Below are 20,071 nucleotides of genomic sequence, written 5' to 3' on the forward strand. Positions count from 1 at the left end.
GTACTTAAATAAATCTCCAGACCCTGTATATCAACAATGGTGATCCCTATTGTTGAATAGGTGAATATGCCACCATACTCAAGTCCCTATTTGCGCAAGAATGTGTTTCAGGCTATGCCTTTACATGTCTAAATTTCTTGTTGAAGGATAGGCTCCAGCGAGCCCAAGTTGTATGACATGACCTCTATGTAAGTGCTATATTGCAGCATCTCAAAGAGTCGCAAATAATATTTAACATCAATATGAACATAACAATTGCCCTCATTGTTGACACCTCCAATTTGTCATTTTATTTTGTTGCTACAGTAGTCCTCTTTATGTTGACATTGAGGACTACCTACATTGTTACGTGGCGCACTTCATAACCGCTGCCCAGGATCTCGGTGTGGATGGACTTCAGCTGGATTCAACCAGGCACAAACACAACCTGAAACTTTATTTTTAGTGCTTGGTTGTATCATAAATCTCCAAAAATGACTAGACTTATACCAAAATTCCCTTGGCGATATCATTATCTCACCAACTAGCATTAGGAATTGATGAAGAGTAACTACCTTTTTGGTTGCTTCAGCTCAAAACAAAATGTGGATTCTGAGGCAAAAGTCAATTTTGCCGTTCGTACGCTCCCTTTGCAGAAGCAAGAAGGTTTTTTTTTGTTTATGTTGCAATATGGTACCCTTTTCTCACCAATGTTTTGAGCGGGGAATAAGGCACCTTCTTAGAGTGACCTTAATGTAGCACCAGCCTTCAACACTTGTAGAATTATTGACTGGTTTCTTTGACAGCCTGTATAGCGCATAAGACACTGTTTCAGAAGAGAAATCTATAGTTCCGCCTGGCCCCAGCAGAGCATTGACACTGGTTGTCATGTACCCAACCCTGTCATACCAAAACCAGCATGTGAGTGATGGGTAGGACCTTGCGGTGCAATAAATCATGAGGGGTGATCACTATGAGGGTTTTCCTTGTATTAAGAGACCGTTGCCCAGTGTGAATTAAACACTGAGTATAACAAATACCTTGTGTTCTGTGCTTTGTTTTGAATATTTGTTTTGATTTCTCACATTGTACAATAAAAGATCAACAAAAATGAAATAATTCTGGGTTTAAAGTTCTGTCACCGACAGCAATGTTTGCTGATGTGCCACACTAATAGATATGTTGGGAAACACCTTGGTATGTAACCTCATAGTTTTTTTCTCTGTAGAAAGGGATCTGGGTGTTTCAACTAGAGAGCATAAGGGAGAAACACTCGCCTACCAGAACCTCAAAAGATTCTGTAGGGAAGAGTTACATTTCCTTTCTTAAATGTTTGGCCCAATAGGTTCCACGACCTTTTTGCAACTTCATTTGCTCACCATGTTTCACCATAACAGTGGCACCTGTATCGCCATAGCGATACCAACCAATGTTGGGGACAGATGTAGCCCCACACCTCTCTCCCCCGCCCACTCACCTCTTACCATCACAAGACATACACCCCTGGACAAAGATACTACCACTTCTCCGCTCTACACCGGACGCCCTTGGGACACTGAGCGCGCGCCGCTACCCTGGCCCTGACCTGCCCGCGCCGACTGTAGACACCAGAAAAGGGGGTGCCGCCCCCCCCCTCCCCTCCTCCTGCGGGGGATTGATTAGCATATAGACGGTCTGCGCCGCCACCCCGCGAACTGCCAACTAACACCCTGACTCTGCATTGCGGACGACGCCCATCAGTCCCTGACCATGACTGGGGACCTACACCCCCCCCCGTCTGTCCCTATACATTTCATGAAGTCTTGCTGGACCCTGCTGTACAATAGATGCTCCACATTAGAACCCGCAAAGATCTCCCCCCTTTCCCTACCCCTGTCTTTCACATCTTCCCAACCACCCGGTTTTCCCACCCAATGTATGGGCGTAGGGACCGGTTTGTTTGCTGGTCACGTTCCCTGACCAGACCCCTTTCCTTGCTCTAAATGAAGACACTAGATGTAACACGTCACTAACAGGAGGCGATCCCTCAAAAACCTCAAGCTACCTGCGGATTGCGGAGACGCGATGCCACTCACACACTGCAAGGGGTACACACAGACGCTCGGCCTCGTATGTGTTAGACATGGATTTGATGCTCTGTTCATTAGATGCTGTCATGTCCCTTGCGCCCTCCCAGTGATGTAACTGGGAAGACACATAGGCACCCTACTGCTAGATATTTGAACCTTGCCCAACATGGCTACAGACTAACCCTGCTGGGCACACCTGCTTACTCCTGTGCCTCAGTGAGCTATACTACTACACATATTGCCACTTCACGGACAGCAACGCTGACTCAGCATTGGAGACACATCTACTGCCGAACCCCCTCCCCATTACCGACTAACCACGGCTGACTCTTACACGGCCTGCGGGACCTTGGGAGGCTACCATCATGGCGCCACTGCTGGGTGAACATTGCAAAACGAATTTTGATGACAAATTGCAAAACCATGAGATCTAACACTTATATCACTAGACGACAGATGGTTATACATGTTATCGCATGGAATTCGCCGCCGGACCCTCGGGTTGTCGGCTGAATGGCTGTGTCATACTGTCCAGAACCTACCTGACTGTTATACGTTCACACAGTCTTTGAGAGGCGTAAATTGTACAATGTATGATAACCACTTACTGCATAATAAAGGTCTTCTAAAAACCAAAAAAAAAAAAAAATAACAGTGGCACCTGTAAAACATTGATTCTTGCACAAGACGTATTTTTCTTTTATTCCGAATGCAAGATGCAGAAAAAAAGGAAAAGCAGCACTCCATTAAAAAATTAAGTAAAACTAAAACATGTCAACTTGTCAACATCAAAAAAGGGAAATCTGTATAGGTGTATTTTTCCGATCCATCCAATTGCATACACGACAATTGGACCATGTATAACACGTTGAGTTGTTTGTTTAACCTTTTTTTTAAACTTTTTTTTAGAGTTGTGGTTTCAGTTTTATCATTATAATCTGAGTTTATGAAAACCTTCTACTGGAAAACCCAGTGTTATCTGACGGGGTCACCGCATAACATGTGGAAATCGATATGTTAACCCTTGTTTAATATAAATCTGTACTCACTGCTGCACATCATCCTTCCCTCACCTACTGCACATTTTCATGTGCCACCATAATTTATACTGTCCTGTACTCACAGGTGGTTGTAGAGCGGGTGTCTTCCTGAATATCAAATATCCATTCTTTCCATATAAACATGCAGCCTTCCAGCAGGGTTGAGCACCTAGCCCACATTAACATAATAAAAACTGGTGGTGTAATGGGGTGACCATGTGCTCCCTGTGAGGTTAATTTATTCAGGGTAGTTATAATGGACTAATTGCAAACTGTGTTTGATGCTCATTGGGCTGGAGGTTGTTGGCATTCAATTAAAGTTACCTAGAACTGCTACTCCGAGTGCATAAGTTGGAGACAGTCTGCGTTCTGTAAACATTGCGTCATGGTGTCCTGGAGTCATCGGTTCACGATACCCAACAGCATGACCAGTTTTTCTGCACCATTGAGTTGAACATGTTCCTTGAGTCCTGAGCTCCTTTGTTTGCTTCCTTTAGGATGGAGTCGCTCCTGGATAGGTGGCTGTGGCGCCAGGAGTACTGGCTCCCGCCAGGCGTGTCATGGGAAGACATGAAGGAGACGGAGGAGGTGCGTTATCCGAAGCCCAGAGACCTGCTGCTGGCCATCCCTTGTGCCTTGATCTTCATTGGTGTTCGTTTTGTCTTTGAAAAGTAAGATATTTAATATGTCACCTCTTTACTATTTACACATTTTTTCCATTCTACCTGATTTGCTAGACCACAAAACTGCAACAGCAATGTGCCTGTTAATACTAGAGCTGTTTGGTGTGGGTTCAGGATGGCCTTTACCATACCAAACCTTTGGAATTATCATGTGCCGTGTGAATGGGTTTCTTCGAGATTAATTGTATGTGAATTTATAACGTAGATAGGTTGAATGTTTAGTATGGATCTGTGCATTATAGCTGAATGTGACATTAGGAATACATTAATGTGCATAAAAACTTTTAGCGATAGATCCGGCACATCTGTGATGAATCATGGAATTTTTAAACCCGTACTGCTGATAAGAAAATGTATTTTGCATATTCCAATCTCTTAAAAGTTATTGGCTTAAGAACCAATTCTACAAAGAGGTCAAAAGAAAGTATTTACATAAAAAACAAAAGTCAAATAGATACACATATAGTGGCTGATTTCTACTAAGTGAAACCATAAAACCTGGGTAAATCGCGGCTGCCCTGCTCAAACTGCGGGATCTTAAGCAAATATTTTATTTTACCAAAACTTCTTTTTCTTCACTATTGCATATGAAAACACTTTCAAATATGTGAGTTCAGAATACCAGCTGTACAAAAACCTACCGTGTTCGATTCAATACACTATATTGTTCCTCTATGATAATCTGGGTCACCAACTGGGTTTACATGACATCTGTCTTGCCTTTTAGGGCCATATGTATCAAGGTACCCATTTGCGATTCTGAAATAGAGATTTTTAAGAAATCGCTATTTCAGAATCGCAAATTGGTATGTATGTACAAATTCGCATTTTTTTTTGCGAATTCTTAGTATTCCTTAATTGCGATTTGCAAATTGCGAATCGCAATTAAGGAATACTTTCCCATTCATTTCTATGGGCCAGGAGGCCCATAGGAATGAATAGAAAGGTATTCTCAATTTTGCGATTCGCAATTTGAAAATCGCAAATTGAGAATAATTTCAAGGGTGCCGGGGCGTCCAAAGGACACCCTGTTGCACCCCTGAAATAAGCATGGGTGCACATGTGGTGCACATACATGCCCTAAGTGCATGTATGTGCGTCATATGGCACTTTGAAAAATGCAAAAATTGGCATTTTTCAAGGAATTCGCAAATTACCACCAACTTGAAGTTGGTGGTAATTTGCGATTCCTTAGGGACAATTTGCAATTTTTTTTGCTTCATACATTGCATTTAAGGAATCACAAAATTTGCGATTCCTTAAATGCAATTGCACAATAAGGAATCGCAAAATTTGCGATTCCTTATTTTGCACCAGATTTTCCTTTATACATTCCAATTTGCAAACTCGCAAACGCAGAAATTCTGCGAATTTCGGCATTTGCGAATGCGAATTAGCTTCATACATGAGGCCCTAAGTTCTCTAATGTTTCATGTTTAAAAACTATCATTTTTAAGAAGTATTTCTCAGTTCATTGCTATAATGTGACGTATTAATGTCAAAGCTTCCACATCTTAAAGATGTTTGTTGTATGATTTACGTAGCAAACATTTTCAGGGCTTGGCTCTTGCACGGGCTCTAAGGGCCGAGGCAGACCCATGGCTCGGCTCTGGTTCAGCTCTCCCTGTTAATTTGTTGGCTGGCCCTCCTCTACCTTACAAAGTGAGAAAGAAAGTGGGTCTGTGTAGCCTGATATTAGAGTTTGACATTAAAATTTAGAAATACAAGTTATTTTCTCATTATTCTAATATAACGTGAAAATACTCCCTCCGAAGGACATATATATATATATAAACAGGGCTTGCAGAACTATTTGCATTTGATATGGGACAGGTGTGCTGAAATGAGTGAATTACAAATGTTTTGTGGGGTTTCTGCAGTTGCCGCGTTGATCTTAATACAGACCACGCATACTTAAAAGGGAATGTGTTTGGTGCTACCTAGTAATGTTACCATCACCAAACTCTGGGTACTCTTTTTAACCCCGTGAGAAGGACAAAAGGATGAGTGAAGCTTACAGTTTGGACCTTGGATCCTGTGTATACGTGTGTATCATGGCAGGAGGTGTATTAACTTGTGGGGCTGACAGCAGTAAACTAATCTGACCCCGGAAGTGCAGGGTTTGCAGCCACGTTTCACCTGTTAGTCCAATTTCTTAGTTTCATCCTTCCTGATCCGTGGTCCCGTGTTTCCCAAGGGCTTCGATTTGTTGAATTCTTACATCTTATGAAATATTGACTGCTCAAGCAGAGTTTACAAAAGTGCAAAGTACACAATGCAAGGAGTCATGAGATCAGGAGAAGCAGGGGCCACCTACTGTTCAGGAGTAACTCCAGGAAGTTTCCTGCAGGAGGGTTGGCAAGACAGAAAGTCTTTGCCTCACAGTGCACAGGTACCACAACTGTACAGGCCCTTGTAAATGATTTCACTCCTAGGAGTTGAAATTAAATCCTTCACACCGTACCGCGTGCCTGGTCATCTACATGCATTGCTTGTTCCCCTACATGAGCCTTGTGCTAGATTGAGACTTCTTATATCTTCTCAGGCTATCTCGAGAAACATCCTTTGTCCACAGCAATGTTTCTTACAGCAGGAAGCACAGGGCTCTCTCTAAACCGGAGAACCCACTGCATGAGAACAAGGATGTCATCATCCTCCTGAAGCAGTAATCAGGGACAGACAAAGGACATACCAGACCTAGAAACTTCTGCACCTTGAAAAACCAACCTGCAACCAGATCTCTTCTCCCTGCCATTCACCATTCACTACTCTGCATCTCCTGGCTCAATGAAAAGTGTCATTGAATTTCTTAAGGTACCCCGGCCTCTCCCTCCTCACTTTAGTGTCCAGATCTCCTCTCTCCAGCTGCAGGAATGGAGGCCAGGGCCGGACTGGCCGCAGCGGGCACCAGGCATTTCCCCGGTGGGCCGCCAGAGTGTGGGCCGGTTTTGGGCCCCTGGGGTTTTTTTGTTACAGGGCCGTTTTTTCAACATAGCTGCAATATCAGCGCCTGTAACAAAATCTGCCGAAACTGGCCCTGGCAAACAGCTCAGCCGTCCGAGCACTTTGCCGGGGCCGGTTTTGGTTCCCAGTCTGGCCCTGATGGAGGCAATTTACTTCCACTGTCTGGGAAGCTGTTCCCCCCTCCATCTTGTGTCGTGCTAAACCAGGAGCATCCAAATGTTTTCCTTTTGTTCTTCGGCAAAGCATTTGTGAGGCACATTTTAAAGGAAAGCATCAGAAGACATGGCTCCCGCATTTGCAGAATCTGCTTACAACGTCTGCATTCTTTACCCTGTATTTTCTCTGATGTTGTTGTGATCATGAGGATATTGCATCATTCTAGGGTAACCGAATATGTCTGATAGCCCCTATATATGCTTCCAGCCATAACTTTACACTTCCAACTCCTCAGCTGATCAGCTGTCCTTGCTGAAGCAGTGGTCTAGCATTATCCTGGAAGTTGACGTACGCTTCGTCTGATTCTAGTGCCGAATATAGACCGGCCTCAAATGCAAATAATGATGTTTCTTTGAAAAGTTTTGCATCCTCGGAGTGCACGTCATTTCAAACGTCTACTGTCTGTGCCTAAGATCCTCCGTTGGTCATTTTGATCTTGACATAAACCCTCCAATTGTCACCTGTCATATTTTTTTCTTTCAATGGCCCTCTCCTCTATGTCCATCCTCTGCATTCCTCTCCTCTAAGTCATGTGCATATTTGCCTTAATCTCTATTATTGTATTTGTGCAAAGTGTCCACACTTCATCACAAAGCTTGCAACCTGTCCTTGATAACTCACACAGTGCAACCTAGCAATATGTTATGTTATGTTAGGTATATTTGTATCGCGCATGGCTGCCCCAGCAACAGGGCGTCCCAGCGCTTGCAGACACGTCAACCAGCAGGGTGCTGTGGAGTGTACAGAGGAGTGAAACAGAAAAGGAGGATTGGCCTATAGGGGCTCGAGCTAGATGGAGGCAAACAGCCAGGTTTTTATTTTTTTCCGGAAGAGCCAGTGGTCTTGCTTGGCGCGTGCCTCAAGGGGAATGGAGTTCCATAGAGCAGGAGCCAGGAATTTGAAGGACCGTCCGCCTGCTCTGCTCTTGCGTACCTTGGTAGTGCGTGCGGGGTGGAGGCAATACCTAATCTGTTCTAGCTTGTCTACTAATCCTACCAACCATCTGCTTGAACTCATATACCCTCCCCTACTAATGATCAAACCTAACTGATACAAATGTTAATCCACCTCAAAGACACTGGCTTGGACATGGAAACATGGAATGGTCTCCTTGAAGGAACTAAATTAAACTTTATACAAACAATAACCACTGGATTAACCACTTATCTTTGTTGCCGAGCAGAGTACTGCCTGATATAAAGCACTTCAACACCTTGTTAGGGATAGTAAGCACTATATAAAAGTAATTGCTACACAACACTAAACAATCTGTTTACTGTTTGTAGTGTCCACTCGTGGTTCTTCAGTTCCCTATCGACTCCTCAGTAGATCACTGCTGAAGCACTAAGGGTGCACAAAGCTTTGGTCCTGAGGTGTCATCTTGGGTTAAAGGGTGAGTGATGTCACTTCTGGCAAACATCACTGATTCTGGTAGCTCACTTACTTCCTTAGTGAGTTGTCACATGTCTTTGACGCACATGGCCTTGGCTGCAGTGCGCAGAGACCATTCACTGACGCACACAGGGAAAAAAATAGAGGAAACATTGGTGCTACATACTTAAACGTTTGGAGACATTTACCCAGAATGCAAAGTAGCTGCCATGTTTGCCTCCAGAATCTCCTCCCCTTCCAATTCGCTTTTCCCTTTCCCACTTCCTTGTTGAATCATGCTTGTTTACTCTCCAACCAAGATGAGCTGCAACCAATTGCACTATGCACTATGCATTTTGGAGCTAGCAGTTTCAGTCCTTTTTTTCTGTGGGCATTTTATATAGCGCAAACTCGACCCAAAGGTATCAGAGCGCTTTACACGAGCACCAGTTGCATTACAGAAGGACACATCCATTTTGTTAGGCACGGGCAGATAAAATGATTTGCTCAGAATCAAAGGATGTTTAGTGTCATTGCCGTTAGGCCACATTTTGCTATTGTAAGAATTGTTCCTGAGCCTCTAACATGAGAGCTGTTTGCAAACATCATGTGGTGGTTGAGCATGCCCTTTATATGCCAGCTGAGTAGCCTGGCATGTAAATGATTCTCAGGAACAGTTCAATGAATTTAATTACTTTGGTCAAAATAGTAATTTATCTGGGTAACCCCCAAGCACTGCAAAGAGTGATTTTGGATTTTTCAGGCTTGTGCATTATTTTAGCACCCTAGAGTAACCCCCATGCACTGCAAAGAGTGATTTGGGATTTTCCAGGGTTTTGCATTATTTTAGCACCACTATTAAATGGGACCTAAGGCAGCTGCCTTACCTTCCTAGCTGCACTGGAGGTTCACGGTCTGTAACACAGCATGTGCTTTCCCGACAGTTCAGGTCTGTATTCTTAGGCTTACTTATCTATTGATTGGACACAATAGATCTGTTTGCTTTGTCACAATAGATCTGTTTGCTTTGTCAATACCTATTATCATGTACTGCTGATAAGCACCATTGTATTAAACTATGTGTGTATGTATGCAGTATTTCAAAAGCTCTAACCCAGCCAAAAGGCAATGAAGCACTCCACGAGGTCAAAGGCCAGCATAAAGTCAACAAGTGATAGGAGATAAATGGTTTTATCTGGGAGTTTATGAACACCCTCCTAGACAGGAAGAGGGCTGCTTGTGGTATTGTATTGTATTGTAATTGCATTTATATAGCGCTTACTACCCTTGACGAGGCGTCCAGTCACTTTTTCGGCGAGTAGCACGCTACTCCGGAACCCATAAAGGATTAGTGGTAAATTAGTATAGCGGAAATATTAAACAAATGCTTTTTTTTTAAATAAAAGTCTCCTTAACTGATCCTTCACTTTAATGTCGGCTGCGCCCCTTTCCTTAGACGCGGCTCGTCTAAAGAAAGGGGCGCAGCCGACATTAAAGTGAAAGCGCGGCATGCACGCAATTTTTCAACAAACATTTGTAATGCAATAGGTCTCCCATTTACAACAGTTTCTTAAATGCGAGACTTATTGCATTGCAAATGCTTGTATGTTCTCTGCTTTGAGCTAAACGGTTATGAAGCGAAGCTACTGCTTACAATAAGAAGTGTAGATATTAAAACAAATCCTGATTTTGAAATGCCCATTTAAGGTATCTGAACTCCAGCATTTGTTCTGGCTGCACATAATTTACTGCCGGGCTTCGAGTGCACTGGGTACATTGTCAAAGGCTGCTATACCTTTATATCCGTGGCTCTGATATCTGCAGCATGAGACCACACACATAGACAGAGAGTCTTTAGCCACCTAAGCATGTAAACAGTCTAGCTTTGTCACAAAGAGGAAAAATATTTGTTGTGCTTTGTTTCTCAATATCAGCATGTAATATTTCGGTGTGCAATTGTGTCAACATTGTTTTGGCATCAACCAGTAGATCTGTACCCTCCTAAGGGAAGACAATTTAAATGTGAAACAAGTTTGTTTACTGCTGGATTTTACAGAATGATAACTGCTCTAATTTGGATCGGTGTTTTCTAATAGATCTTGTAGGGACTATGTATACTGCTTAAAAGTAATGGAGGTTCTGTTCATGTCCAGGACAGACAAAGTCAGCAGTGTATTCTGAGATTTTCAGTAAAGATTGCCATGCATGCTTTTGCTAGGAGAAAACATGAATTTGGAGATTAGGCCCTCGGAACGTGCACTTATGCTTTGACGCAATGCTTAATTCATAAAATAATAATTTGTACAATAATAAGTGTCAGGGCTGTTGTAAAATATATATGAATATCCATATAAATTCATGTGTATGCACTTCGAAAGATATCATGCTTAGATAAGATCACATTAACATGAGGCCTGGAGGTCCAAAGGGCTTCCTATCTGACCTTGATTGGACAAGCTTCAACAAGCTATTCTGTACTCCCTTAGAGGTCACCTTGCTTGTCTTGACTCCATGATACTTCTTATTCTGGTTGTGCAAGTTGCTTACACAGTGCCGAGCCAGCCTTTCTGGTCTGCCCATATCTGGCTGTTTATAATTTGCATGGTGCAGACATTGCACATCCATGTTAGCCATATTTGGCTTGGTGCCTTATTCTAGTTCCGCTGATATGGCATTTCATACTGTATATAACACCTAGAAACTTGTCACTCTGGGAAGAAGCCGTCTGAGAGCCCCTAAGGCTGGAGACCTGACTTCTTCCTTGCTAATTAGCAATGATGCATGGTTCTGATACCAATAAATACATTTCACTCTGTTTCTGACCAAACCTGCTATGTCTGGTGAGTTTCATTCATTTGCTCCTGGGAGGGTGCCAGTATTTCCCCATCTAGTCAGGAGGCCATTGCAGCTTGCACCACTCATTTTCCCAATAACAGAATCACCACAGCTACCATTCACCACACACTTTAACCATTAAGACTATTCTAGGCCCCCCGTAGCAATAAGAATGGCTTGTGCCACAGGTATTAGTCATTTTAATGTATATTGAATCAACAAACAAATGTTGTTGTGCTGTTCTCCAATTTAGGGCAGTATGCCACATGGTGGCGCTGTTTGTCGAAGTGCCGGTGTTGACAATTAAGTTCCAGTGTTCAGCACCGGAAAGCACCGGCTCAAATTAAGCACTGCTTTGATGCCCGTTCTAAGATGCAGAACGCAGAATGACGTGGTTAATCACGCCCTGCAATGTCATATTAACTAAGAGCATTATTATCGCAGGAAATGCACGGCAGTTGGTAATGGAGCGAAAATAATGTGTACAAAGAATACTGATAACTCAATTAATATGTGGACAGCGACTGTATAGACGTCTTTGTAGAGTTACGGTTAAATTGTGCATTTTAATAAGAAAGGCACTTCAAACGTGGAATTAAGCTCAACAGGCACAACTGATGTAAGATGTGGGTGCATAATGTATGTGATTGACAATTTTATGAGTCCGGGTACACAATTTAATACTTTACAATGGAAAATGTTATTTCTTTGTTTTGATCAAAACATCCTGTGTCCTGTGGAGACTACCCACCGGCAAAGGACACCACGTCGGCATTGTGTTCCACGTGACACATTGCATTATTCACTCTATTGTGGCAGCCTTAGTTTCTGGGTTGTGACATGCAAAGCATTGAGAAGCTTAGTATTGCAAAAAAGAACTTCTTTAATTATGCAACGTATCTGCGAGAAATGTTAACCCCGTACTGTGAGCTCCACCCTTGGCCAGGGTTATTTCACTGACATAATCCAGCATTTCGAAGTTTGTGCATTAGCCCCAATGTTTATGAACCCTACATACTACCTACCGTTATATCAGGTGGCTCTCTTTTCTGGAGCAACCCCTTCCGAAGACTGAATTGAACTATAGTGCATGTATTGTCACCCTCCATTATACTTCAGCATTCAGCTTCCAGTTCTGCATGTCTTTTTTCTCTTACTGGTTATTATGTATTGGGGATTTCCAATTCAGCTATCTTCCTGGGAGTTAAGGATGAAGGATGGAAGCGATGTGTAAACACACACTTTTTGTAAGCAAGGACTACACGTACAAAATGCATGTTTACGCACTGCTTGCAGGTTTTCAAAACACATAAATATAAGGCATTGTCATTTACAATGCCAATGGCTCCAAATCTCGCAACGGCGAGACCTATTGCATTGCAAATGCTTGTAGCTTTTTGCACTGTTCAAAGAGCAGTGGGGCGGCGCTCCTTCGACTTAACGGAGGAGCTGCTGCTGCTCCAGGCTAGAGACAGTCCTGCTGTAAGAGGCATCACTAAACAAACTCTGTGTCTGGAGAGCAGCCTGGAAAGGACATTTGAAAGGAGGACTACCCAAAACCGGTTCTGATGCATGAGAGCGTGGATGCACTTGCGGCATTAGTTAAGTAAAAAGTATGTGTTTAAACAACTGTAGACAGTTTGTTTAACATGTAATTGGGCAGAGGAGGTTGGAGACACAGAATTATCTACAAGAATTATTTGCAAAGCCATTTCTCCCTCTCAGAAATGGAAAATGCATCTAGCCCGTGGTTTGCAAGTGGACTGCTTCCCCACAGCCGAGCATTGCAGAGACGATGCAGATGTATGAGGACCGTAAAGCTCCAGAGGTAAGGGTGAAGTGAGCTAGAGAGCAGAATTAGACTATCGAGCCCACCTTCTACCATCTCCCCTGTCCACACAACAGGGGACGCGAACCGCCAGACAGCACGGCAAAAAAATTATACAAGATCATTATGTTAAATACGGAAGCCTCAGGAAACAATTCACTTAGCCCAGCCCAAAGTTTCGCCCGGCCCAAACCTTGTTTCAGCTTTTAAATCAGTACAGGTACGAAGGTGGAGGCGCTGGACAGTAACAACAATGCTGGAGACTGCTCGGAAAGGCACTTAACTTTGCTCTAGTTACCAAAATCAGTCTAGAATATCGGGAAATTGATTTAGAATTTGAAACCTAATCCTTGTACAAAACAACCCACACCTATCTCTATTCTCCACAGCAGAAGTACCCGAAAAAACGGTCTCATGGTATCCTCTGAAACGGGTCCCAGGATACTTGTTTCCGGTCCAGGGAGGACCTGGCCTGCCAGTTCGGTTGGACTCTTCCCATGAGGCACAGGGTCAAGACTGATTCGCACATGGCTGGGTTCAAACTGTAAAGGCATGGTGAGCAAAAAAACAATGGATTTAACCCAGATCTGTGACTGGGGTGAATGTTTGACAATGTTCAGCATTCCGTCCATCATTGTTTTGTGCTGCTATCCTCTGAACAGACACTTGCTGTTCAGACCATGGGAAGAAAAGATGCCAGAAATACTATTTGAAAGCTTCCTCCACTGCAGGCGCATCACAGGCCTGGGCTGACAGGTGGAAGGTGTGCCTGTGCAAGCAAGGCTGCAATGCTTGTATTAACTGGTTGTATGATAGAGGTACTCATGGCTAAACCACACGTGTCTCTCCTTCACAGTCCGAATCTCTTAACCATGCATGCCTTTACCACATCATTTTGCCACTACTCCGACCCCCCCTTCTCCCTGCCCTGAGCTACAAACCCCCTACCTTCCCCCCACCCAGAGGCCCAAACCTGAAAACTACCCATTCCCCTCCCCATGCCCTGTGGCTTAAAACTCTGCCCCTTAACATACACTACCCCAAGCCCCCCCCCACCCGCGCTGTCCCTAAACTACCCTAACCCCTTCCACTGCCCTTCGGCCTAAAACCCTAACCCCTAATTAAAAAAATCACCCGAGCCCTGAAAATGACCCCCTCCCCTAAGCCCTGATAAAAACTACCCCAGCTACCCATTCCCCTCCCCCTGCCCTGAGTCCTAAAACCCTGGCCCTTAACATACACTACCAAACCGCCTCCCACGCTCCACACTGTCCTCCTAAATCCTTGCACCTTAACATACACTACCTGACCCCCTCCCACCCTCCACACTGTCCCTAAAACTACCCTTCCACTGCCCTTAGGCCTAAAACCCTAACCCTTAATTAAAAAAAAATTACCCCGATCCTCCCCAGCACTGAAAATGACCCCAAACCCCCCCAGTCCTGAACACAACCATGACCCCCCCCCCTCACCCCAGCCCTGAAAACTGTTCCCCGCTCGGCCTTGGGACCTGTGAGGGCTCGAGTAGGTTGTCCATCACTCTCACGAAGCAGCCACCTAGCCCTTCAACCTCAAGAGAAGCGCCAGGGTTGGATGTCCCACCTCGCCTTGCCCTGATCGCGGTATTGGTCTACCAGGAAGGCTTTGCGGTTTTGAGGGAGGACGTACATCCTGTTTCATCTCTTTTCTTGTGCTTACGAAAGAAGGCTATTTTAAAAGAACTTACTGAAAGTTGCCTGTTACACAATCCTTGACCTCGCCTTGGTCATTGTTTCCACATCTGCAGTGCTTCCATAAATCATTGTTTGTTTAACTCGCACCCATAGGTGCCCATAAAACCACTGTCTGTTATTGCATCCCATGCCTTTCTGGCAGCATCAGCTGGAAGTCAAACAAAACTTCTAGATTTATATTGCTGATTAAACTTGTCTTTTATTGAACTCCTGCTTGGAATTGCCCAATTACAGGGACGCGTTATCTTAGATCTGCCCACTGTTTGCTTCTAGAGAGAGCCCAATCTGTTGGGTGGTGTCCAACAAGTGCCGCTCGTTGTCATCAGTGGACAAGAAGTGCTGAATGTATTCCTCCTCTGATTCAGAGGGGGTGGAGAGCGTCAATTTCTCATTGAAGTTGCAAATAAACAAATAAATTGTGGATCAATCTCAGATGGTTCCATAATAATCACACAGTACAAACGATCAACGTGATAACAAGACTGTTCTTAAACAACTCATATAGCACTGTTGCTGATGGAGAAAGGAGAGTTGTATATTTGCCCTCCCGCTAATCGTCTTCAAAAAGGGGGCATAGATTCTCCATCAACTTTTATTTACACCATGGTTATAGGGAATAGTTAGTACGGATGTAGAAAAATAGATCGGTGGTGTTGGGAACTGTTGAACCACAGTTTTTTGTAAAATAGTGCTTTCAAAGAGGATGCAGAGGGGCTATAGAGGAAGTGTTGTTGGTTGTGAATATCTTAACGACAAGAGTATGGTAGGTTGTAGGTTTCTGTTTTTTGATCGTGTTTTGCCTTTCCTCCCTCTAACCTTTTTTTAGTTTGTTTTGTCATGCCTTGCAAATTTCCCCACCCTTTTGTATTTTTTAATTCACAAAATGCTCCTCCTGTTTTGGCAAACAATTTTGAGAAATAAAATCATTGGTCAATGCTATGTGGAAATGTTTTAACTTTATATTTTTTCATCTGGCATTCGAGTTGCAAATCTTTTTAGGGCTGCAGTTCATACAAAAATGGGTATTGCCATTATGCCATTTACTTGGCAGGGCCTCTTTACATTTAACCACAGAAAGCGTCCTGATGAAGGCCCCCGTGGCTCTGTGAGATATTGAGAGAAACATTGCAATAACTTTCTTCCTTTGTAAAGTAACGTTAACTCGCTAACATCACAAGTGATGTTACTTACTTTTGAGATGTTTGAGCTAAAGTTTTTTAAATCTCCCAGATTCTTCTCAAGAAAGTGTATAGTGCTAATCCAGTAGTTTACAGAGATAACTAAATGGTTAATTAGTGTGTAACATGGTGAGGAGTCTTATGCCCATGCCAGCACACACAAATGAAGGAATATTTAGGTTACTTTCATGAATGAAATGCCTTAATATATTTGTATATTTTTTAATTTATTTTGATTGTTTTTTTCTAGAACAAATCACAGCCATTACTTTCAAGGCTCGCAAATGTCAGAAGAAAAGAGTTGCATTTGCTCAAGTCACTGACACTTAGCAACTGCCCTGCCCTTCATATTTGACTGGTTGGGGATCCGTGCATGTTGGGAAAGTGCCAAAGTGTAGACCTTCTCCATGAGATCATCACTCAGATGATCACACAATTGTGGCTTTTTTTGGCAGCCTTGATCTGGAAGCCATAGGCCTTGTAAATGGCTTAGTTACACTTTAGAAATGTTATACCACTGAGGAGTACCTGAATGCTGAAAAAAGCCAGAGTTAAAAATAATTACATTAATGAAGCATTAATAATACATTTGTGGGTGCAACCAGAAATGTGAGTCAAAGGGACTCCTAGGATTGGTCAGGAACCTCTCTGATGGAGCGCTTTTACATCAGTTGGACAAGGTCCAGAAATTTCATGAAGAATATTTTCTTCTTTTACTGTCTACGAATTCCTAAAGTTGGCAAAGCATGAAATCAGGACAACAGTTCAACAAATGTTGTATTTTTGTTGGAAAACGCCCTGCACAGCCAACTTTCAGTATTAGTACTGTCCAACAAAAAAGGGTTTAGAGGCAAAAATCTTTCAGAAAACATTTTAATAGAAAGCTTCCAAGGAGGTGCAGAGGTTTTCAAAGTTCACAAACATTGCAGCACTGAAGGACAAACGTTTTGTAATGGCTTAGTCAGGAAAATTAACCTTTCCTTTTGTCCTTTGCTGTACATAGTTTCTGCATTTGCCAACTACCTAAAATATATGTCTGTAGATCTTAAAAATGATCCTTTATTCCCCCATAATCTTAGAAGACCACCAAGAGGCTAGCGTATTTCGCCTGCCGGTCTGGAGATGCCCATTTTTCAGTTCACCGCCACCCAACGGTCTGGAGATGCCCATTGTCCAGTTCACCGCCGCCTGCCGGTCTGGAGATGCCCTTTGTTCAGTTCACTGCTGCCCGCCGGTCTGGAGATGCCCATTGTCCAGTTTGCCACTGCTCTCTGTATCGGAGCGTGACCTTCACTGAAGAAGGAGCAGATGTTGCTGGGTTGGCACATCTCCGAGCAGCATGTGCCTTTGACATCCTGGCAGAAGCAAACAAGCCTGTAGCTTTGAGATTCTGCCGTCACAGGAAACCTGATACCTTATTAATCCCAGGCTTGTTGATTTGAACTCTTCGCTTGTACATATCAGTAGAACTAGAAGATTGTCCGTGAGGGCACGAATGACGTTGAATGTGAACTATCAACCGACGAAAGATGTGGCCTAAAGGTCAGAGCTGCCAACTCTGGACCTGGAGACCCAGGTTCGAGTCTCTGGTTCAGCTCAACATCCTGTGATTATGGGAAAATCACTTAATCTCCCCGTGCCCACCAAAAAATAACAAGCATTTACAATGCAATAGGTCTCGCAGCATTAAAGTTTGAGCTATTGGCATTGTATATTACAATGTGTTACATTAATTTGTTATCAAACTCTGAATTGTTGTATAAAGAGGATTTGGAAACTGTCAAATGTTGCTGAATAGTAAGCAACGTTGTGAATAATATTGTTTGCTAGTCATCCTTGGGTACCAGAGTACTTCACTTGAGGCAGCTCACTACTCTGCACCCACTACTCTGCACTCACTACCCACTACTCTGCACCCACTACTCTGCACTCACTACTCTGAACTCTGCACCCACTACTCTGCACTCACTACTCTGCACCCACTACTCTGCACCCACTACTCTGCACCCACTACTCTGCACCCACTACTCTGCACTCCCTACTCTGCACTACCTACTCTGCACTCCCTACTCTGCACTCACTACTCTGCACTCACTACTCTGCACTCACTACTCTGCACTCACTACTCTGCACTCACTACTCTGCACTCACTACTCTGCACTCACTACTTTGCACTCACTACTTTGCACTCACTACTCACTACTCTGCATTCACTACTCACTACTCTGCACTCACTACTCTGCACTCACTACTTTGCACTCACTACTCTGCACTCACTACTCTGCACTCACTACTCTGCACTCACTACTCTGAACTCACTACTCTGAACTCTGCACTCACTACTCTGCACTCACTACTCTGCACTCACTACTCTGCACTCACTACTCTGCACTCACTACTCTGCACTCACTACTCTGCACTCACTACTCACTACTCTGCACTCACTACTCACTACTCTGCACTCACTACTCACTACTCTGCACTCACTACTCACTACTCTGCACTCACTACTCTGCACTCACTACTCTGCACTCACTACTCTGCACTCACTACTCTGCACTCACTACTCTGCACTCACTACTCTGCACTCACTACTCTGCACTCACTACTTTGCACTCACTACTTTGCACTCACTACTTTGCACTCACTACTCTGCACTCACTACTCTGCACTCACTACTCACTACTCTGCACTCACTACTCACTACTCTGCACTCACTACTCTGCACTCACTACTCTGCACTCACTACTCTGCACTCACTACTCTGCACTCACTACTCTGCACTCACTACTCTGCACTCACTACTCTGCACTCACTACTCTGCACTCACTACTTTGCACTCACTACTTTGCACTCACTACTTTGCACTCACTACTCTGCACTCACTACTCTGCACTCACTACTCACTACTCTGCACTCACTACTCACTACTCTGCACTCACTACTCTGCACTCACTACTCACTACTCTGCACTCACTACTCACTACTCTGCACTCACTACTCTGCACTCACTACTCTGCACTCACTACTCTGCACTCACTACTCTGCACTCACTACTCTGCACTCACTACTCTGCACTCACTACTCTGCACTCACTACTCTGCACTCACTACTCTGCACTCACTACTCTGCACTCACTACTTTGCACTCACTACTCACTACTCTGCACTCACTACTTTGCACTCACTACTCACTACTCTGCACTCACTACTTTGCACTCACTACTTTGCACTCACTACTCACTACTTGCACTCACTACTCTGAACTCTGCACTCACTACTCTGAACTCTGCACTCACTACTCTGAACTCTGCACTCACTACTCTGAACTCTGCACTCACTACTCACTACTCTGCACTCACTACTCACTACTCTGCACTCACTACTCACTACTCTGCACTCACTACTCTGCACTCACTACTCTGCACTCACTACTCCGCACTCACTACTCTGAACTCTGCACTCACTACTCTGCACTCACTACTCTGCACTCACTACTCTGCACTCACTACTCTGCACTCACTACTCTGCACTCACTACTCTGCACTCACTACTCTGCACTCACTACTCACTACTATGCACTCACTACTCACTACTCTGCACTCACTACTCTGCACTCACTACTCTGCACTCACTACTCTGCACTCACTACTCTGCACTCACTACTCACTACTTTGCACTCACTACTTTGCACTCACTACTCTGCACTCACTACTCACTACTCTGCACTCACTACTATGCACTCACTACTTTGCACTCACTACTCACTACTCTGCACTCACTACTCTGAACTCTGCACTCACTACTCTGCACTCACTACTCACTACTCTGCACTCACTACTCTGCACTCACTACTCACTACTCTGCACTCACTACTTTGCACTCACTACTCTGCACTCACTACTCACTACTCTGCACTCACTACTCTGCACTCACTACTCTGCACTCACTACTTTGCACTCACTACTTGCACTCACTACTCACTACTCACTACTCTGCACTCACTACTCACTACTCTGCACTCACTACTCACTACTCTGCACTCACTACTCTGCACTCACTACTCACTACTCTGCACTCACTACTTTGCACTCACTACTCTGCACTCACTACTCTGCACTCACTACTCTGCACTCACTACTCTGCACTCACTACTCTGCACTCACTACTCTGCAC

At 43.9% G+C, this 20,071-nt stretch overlaps 1 protein-coding gene across 5 annotated transcripts in view; it reads left to right on the forward strand.

The window, feature by feature from the left end:
• LOC144799375 (ceramide synthase 2-like) overlaps positions 1 to 20,071 on the forward strand; it is a 311,282-nt gene that overhangs the window by 144,104 nt on the left and 147,107 nt on the right. For all 5 annotated transcript variants that reach the window (XM_078670654.1, XM_078670655.1, XM_078670653.1 and 2 more), the window contains one exon: positions 3,586 to 3,759. In XM_078670654.1, the coding sequence (XP_078526780.1) occupies positions 3,587 to 3,759 (173 nt within the window). In that variant the 5' untranslated portion in view covers position 3,586. The remainder of the gene's footprint in view (positions 1 to 3,585; positions 3,760 to 20,071) is intronic.

Source organism: Lissotriton helveticus, chromosome 12 (assembly GCF_964261635.1).
Source record: "Lissotriton helveticus chromosome 12, aLisHel1.1, whole genome shotgun sequence".
NCBI lineage: Eukaryota > Metazoa > Chordata > Amphibia > Caudata > Salamandridae > Lissotriton > Lissotriton helveticus.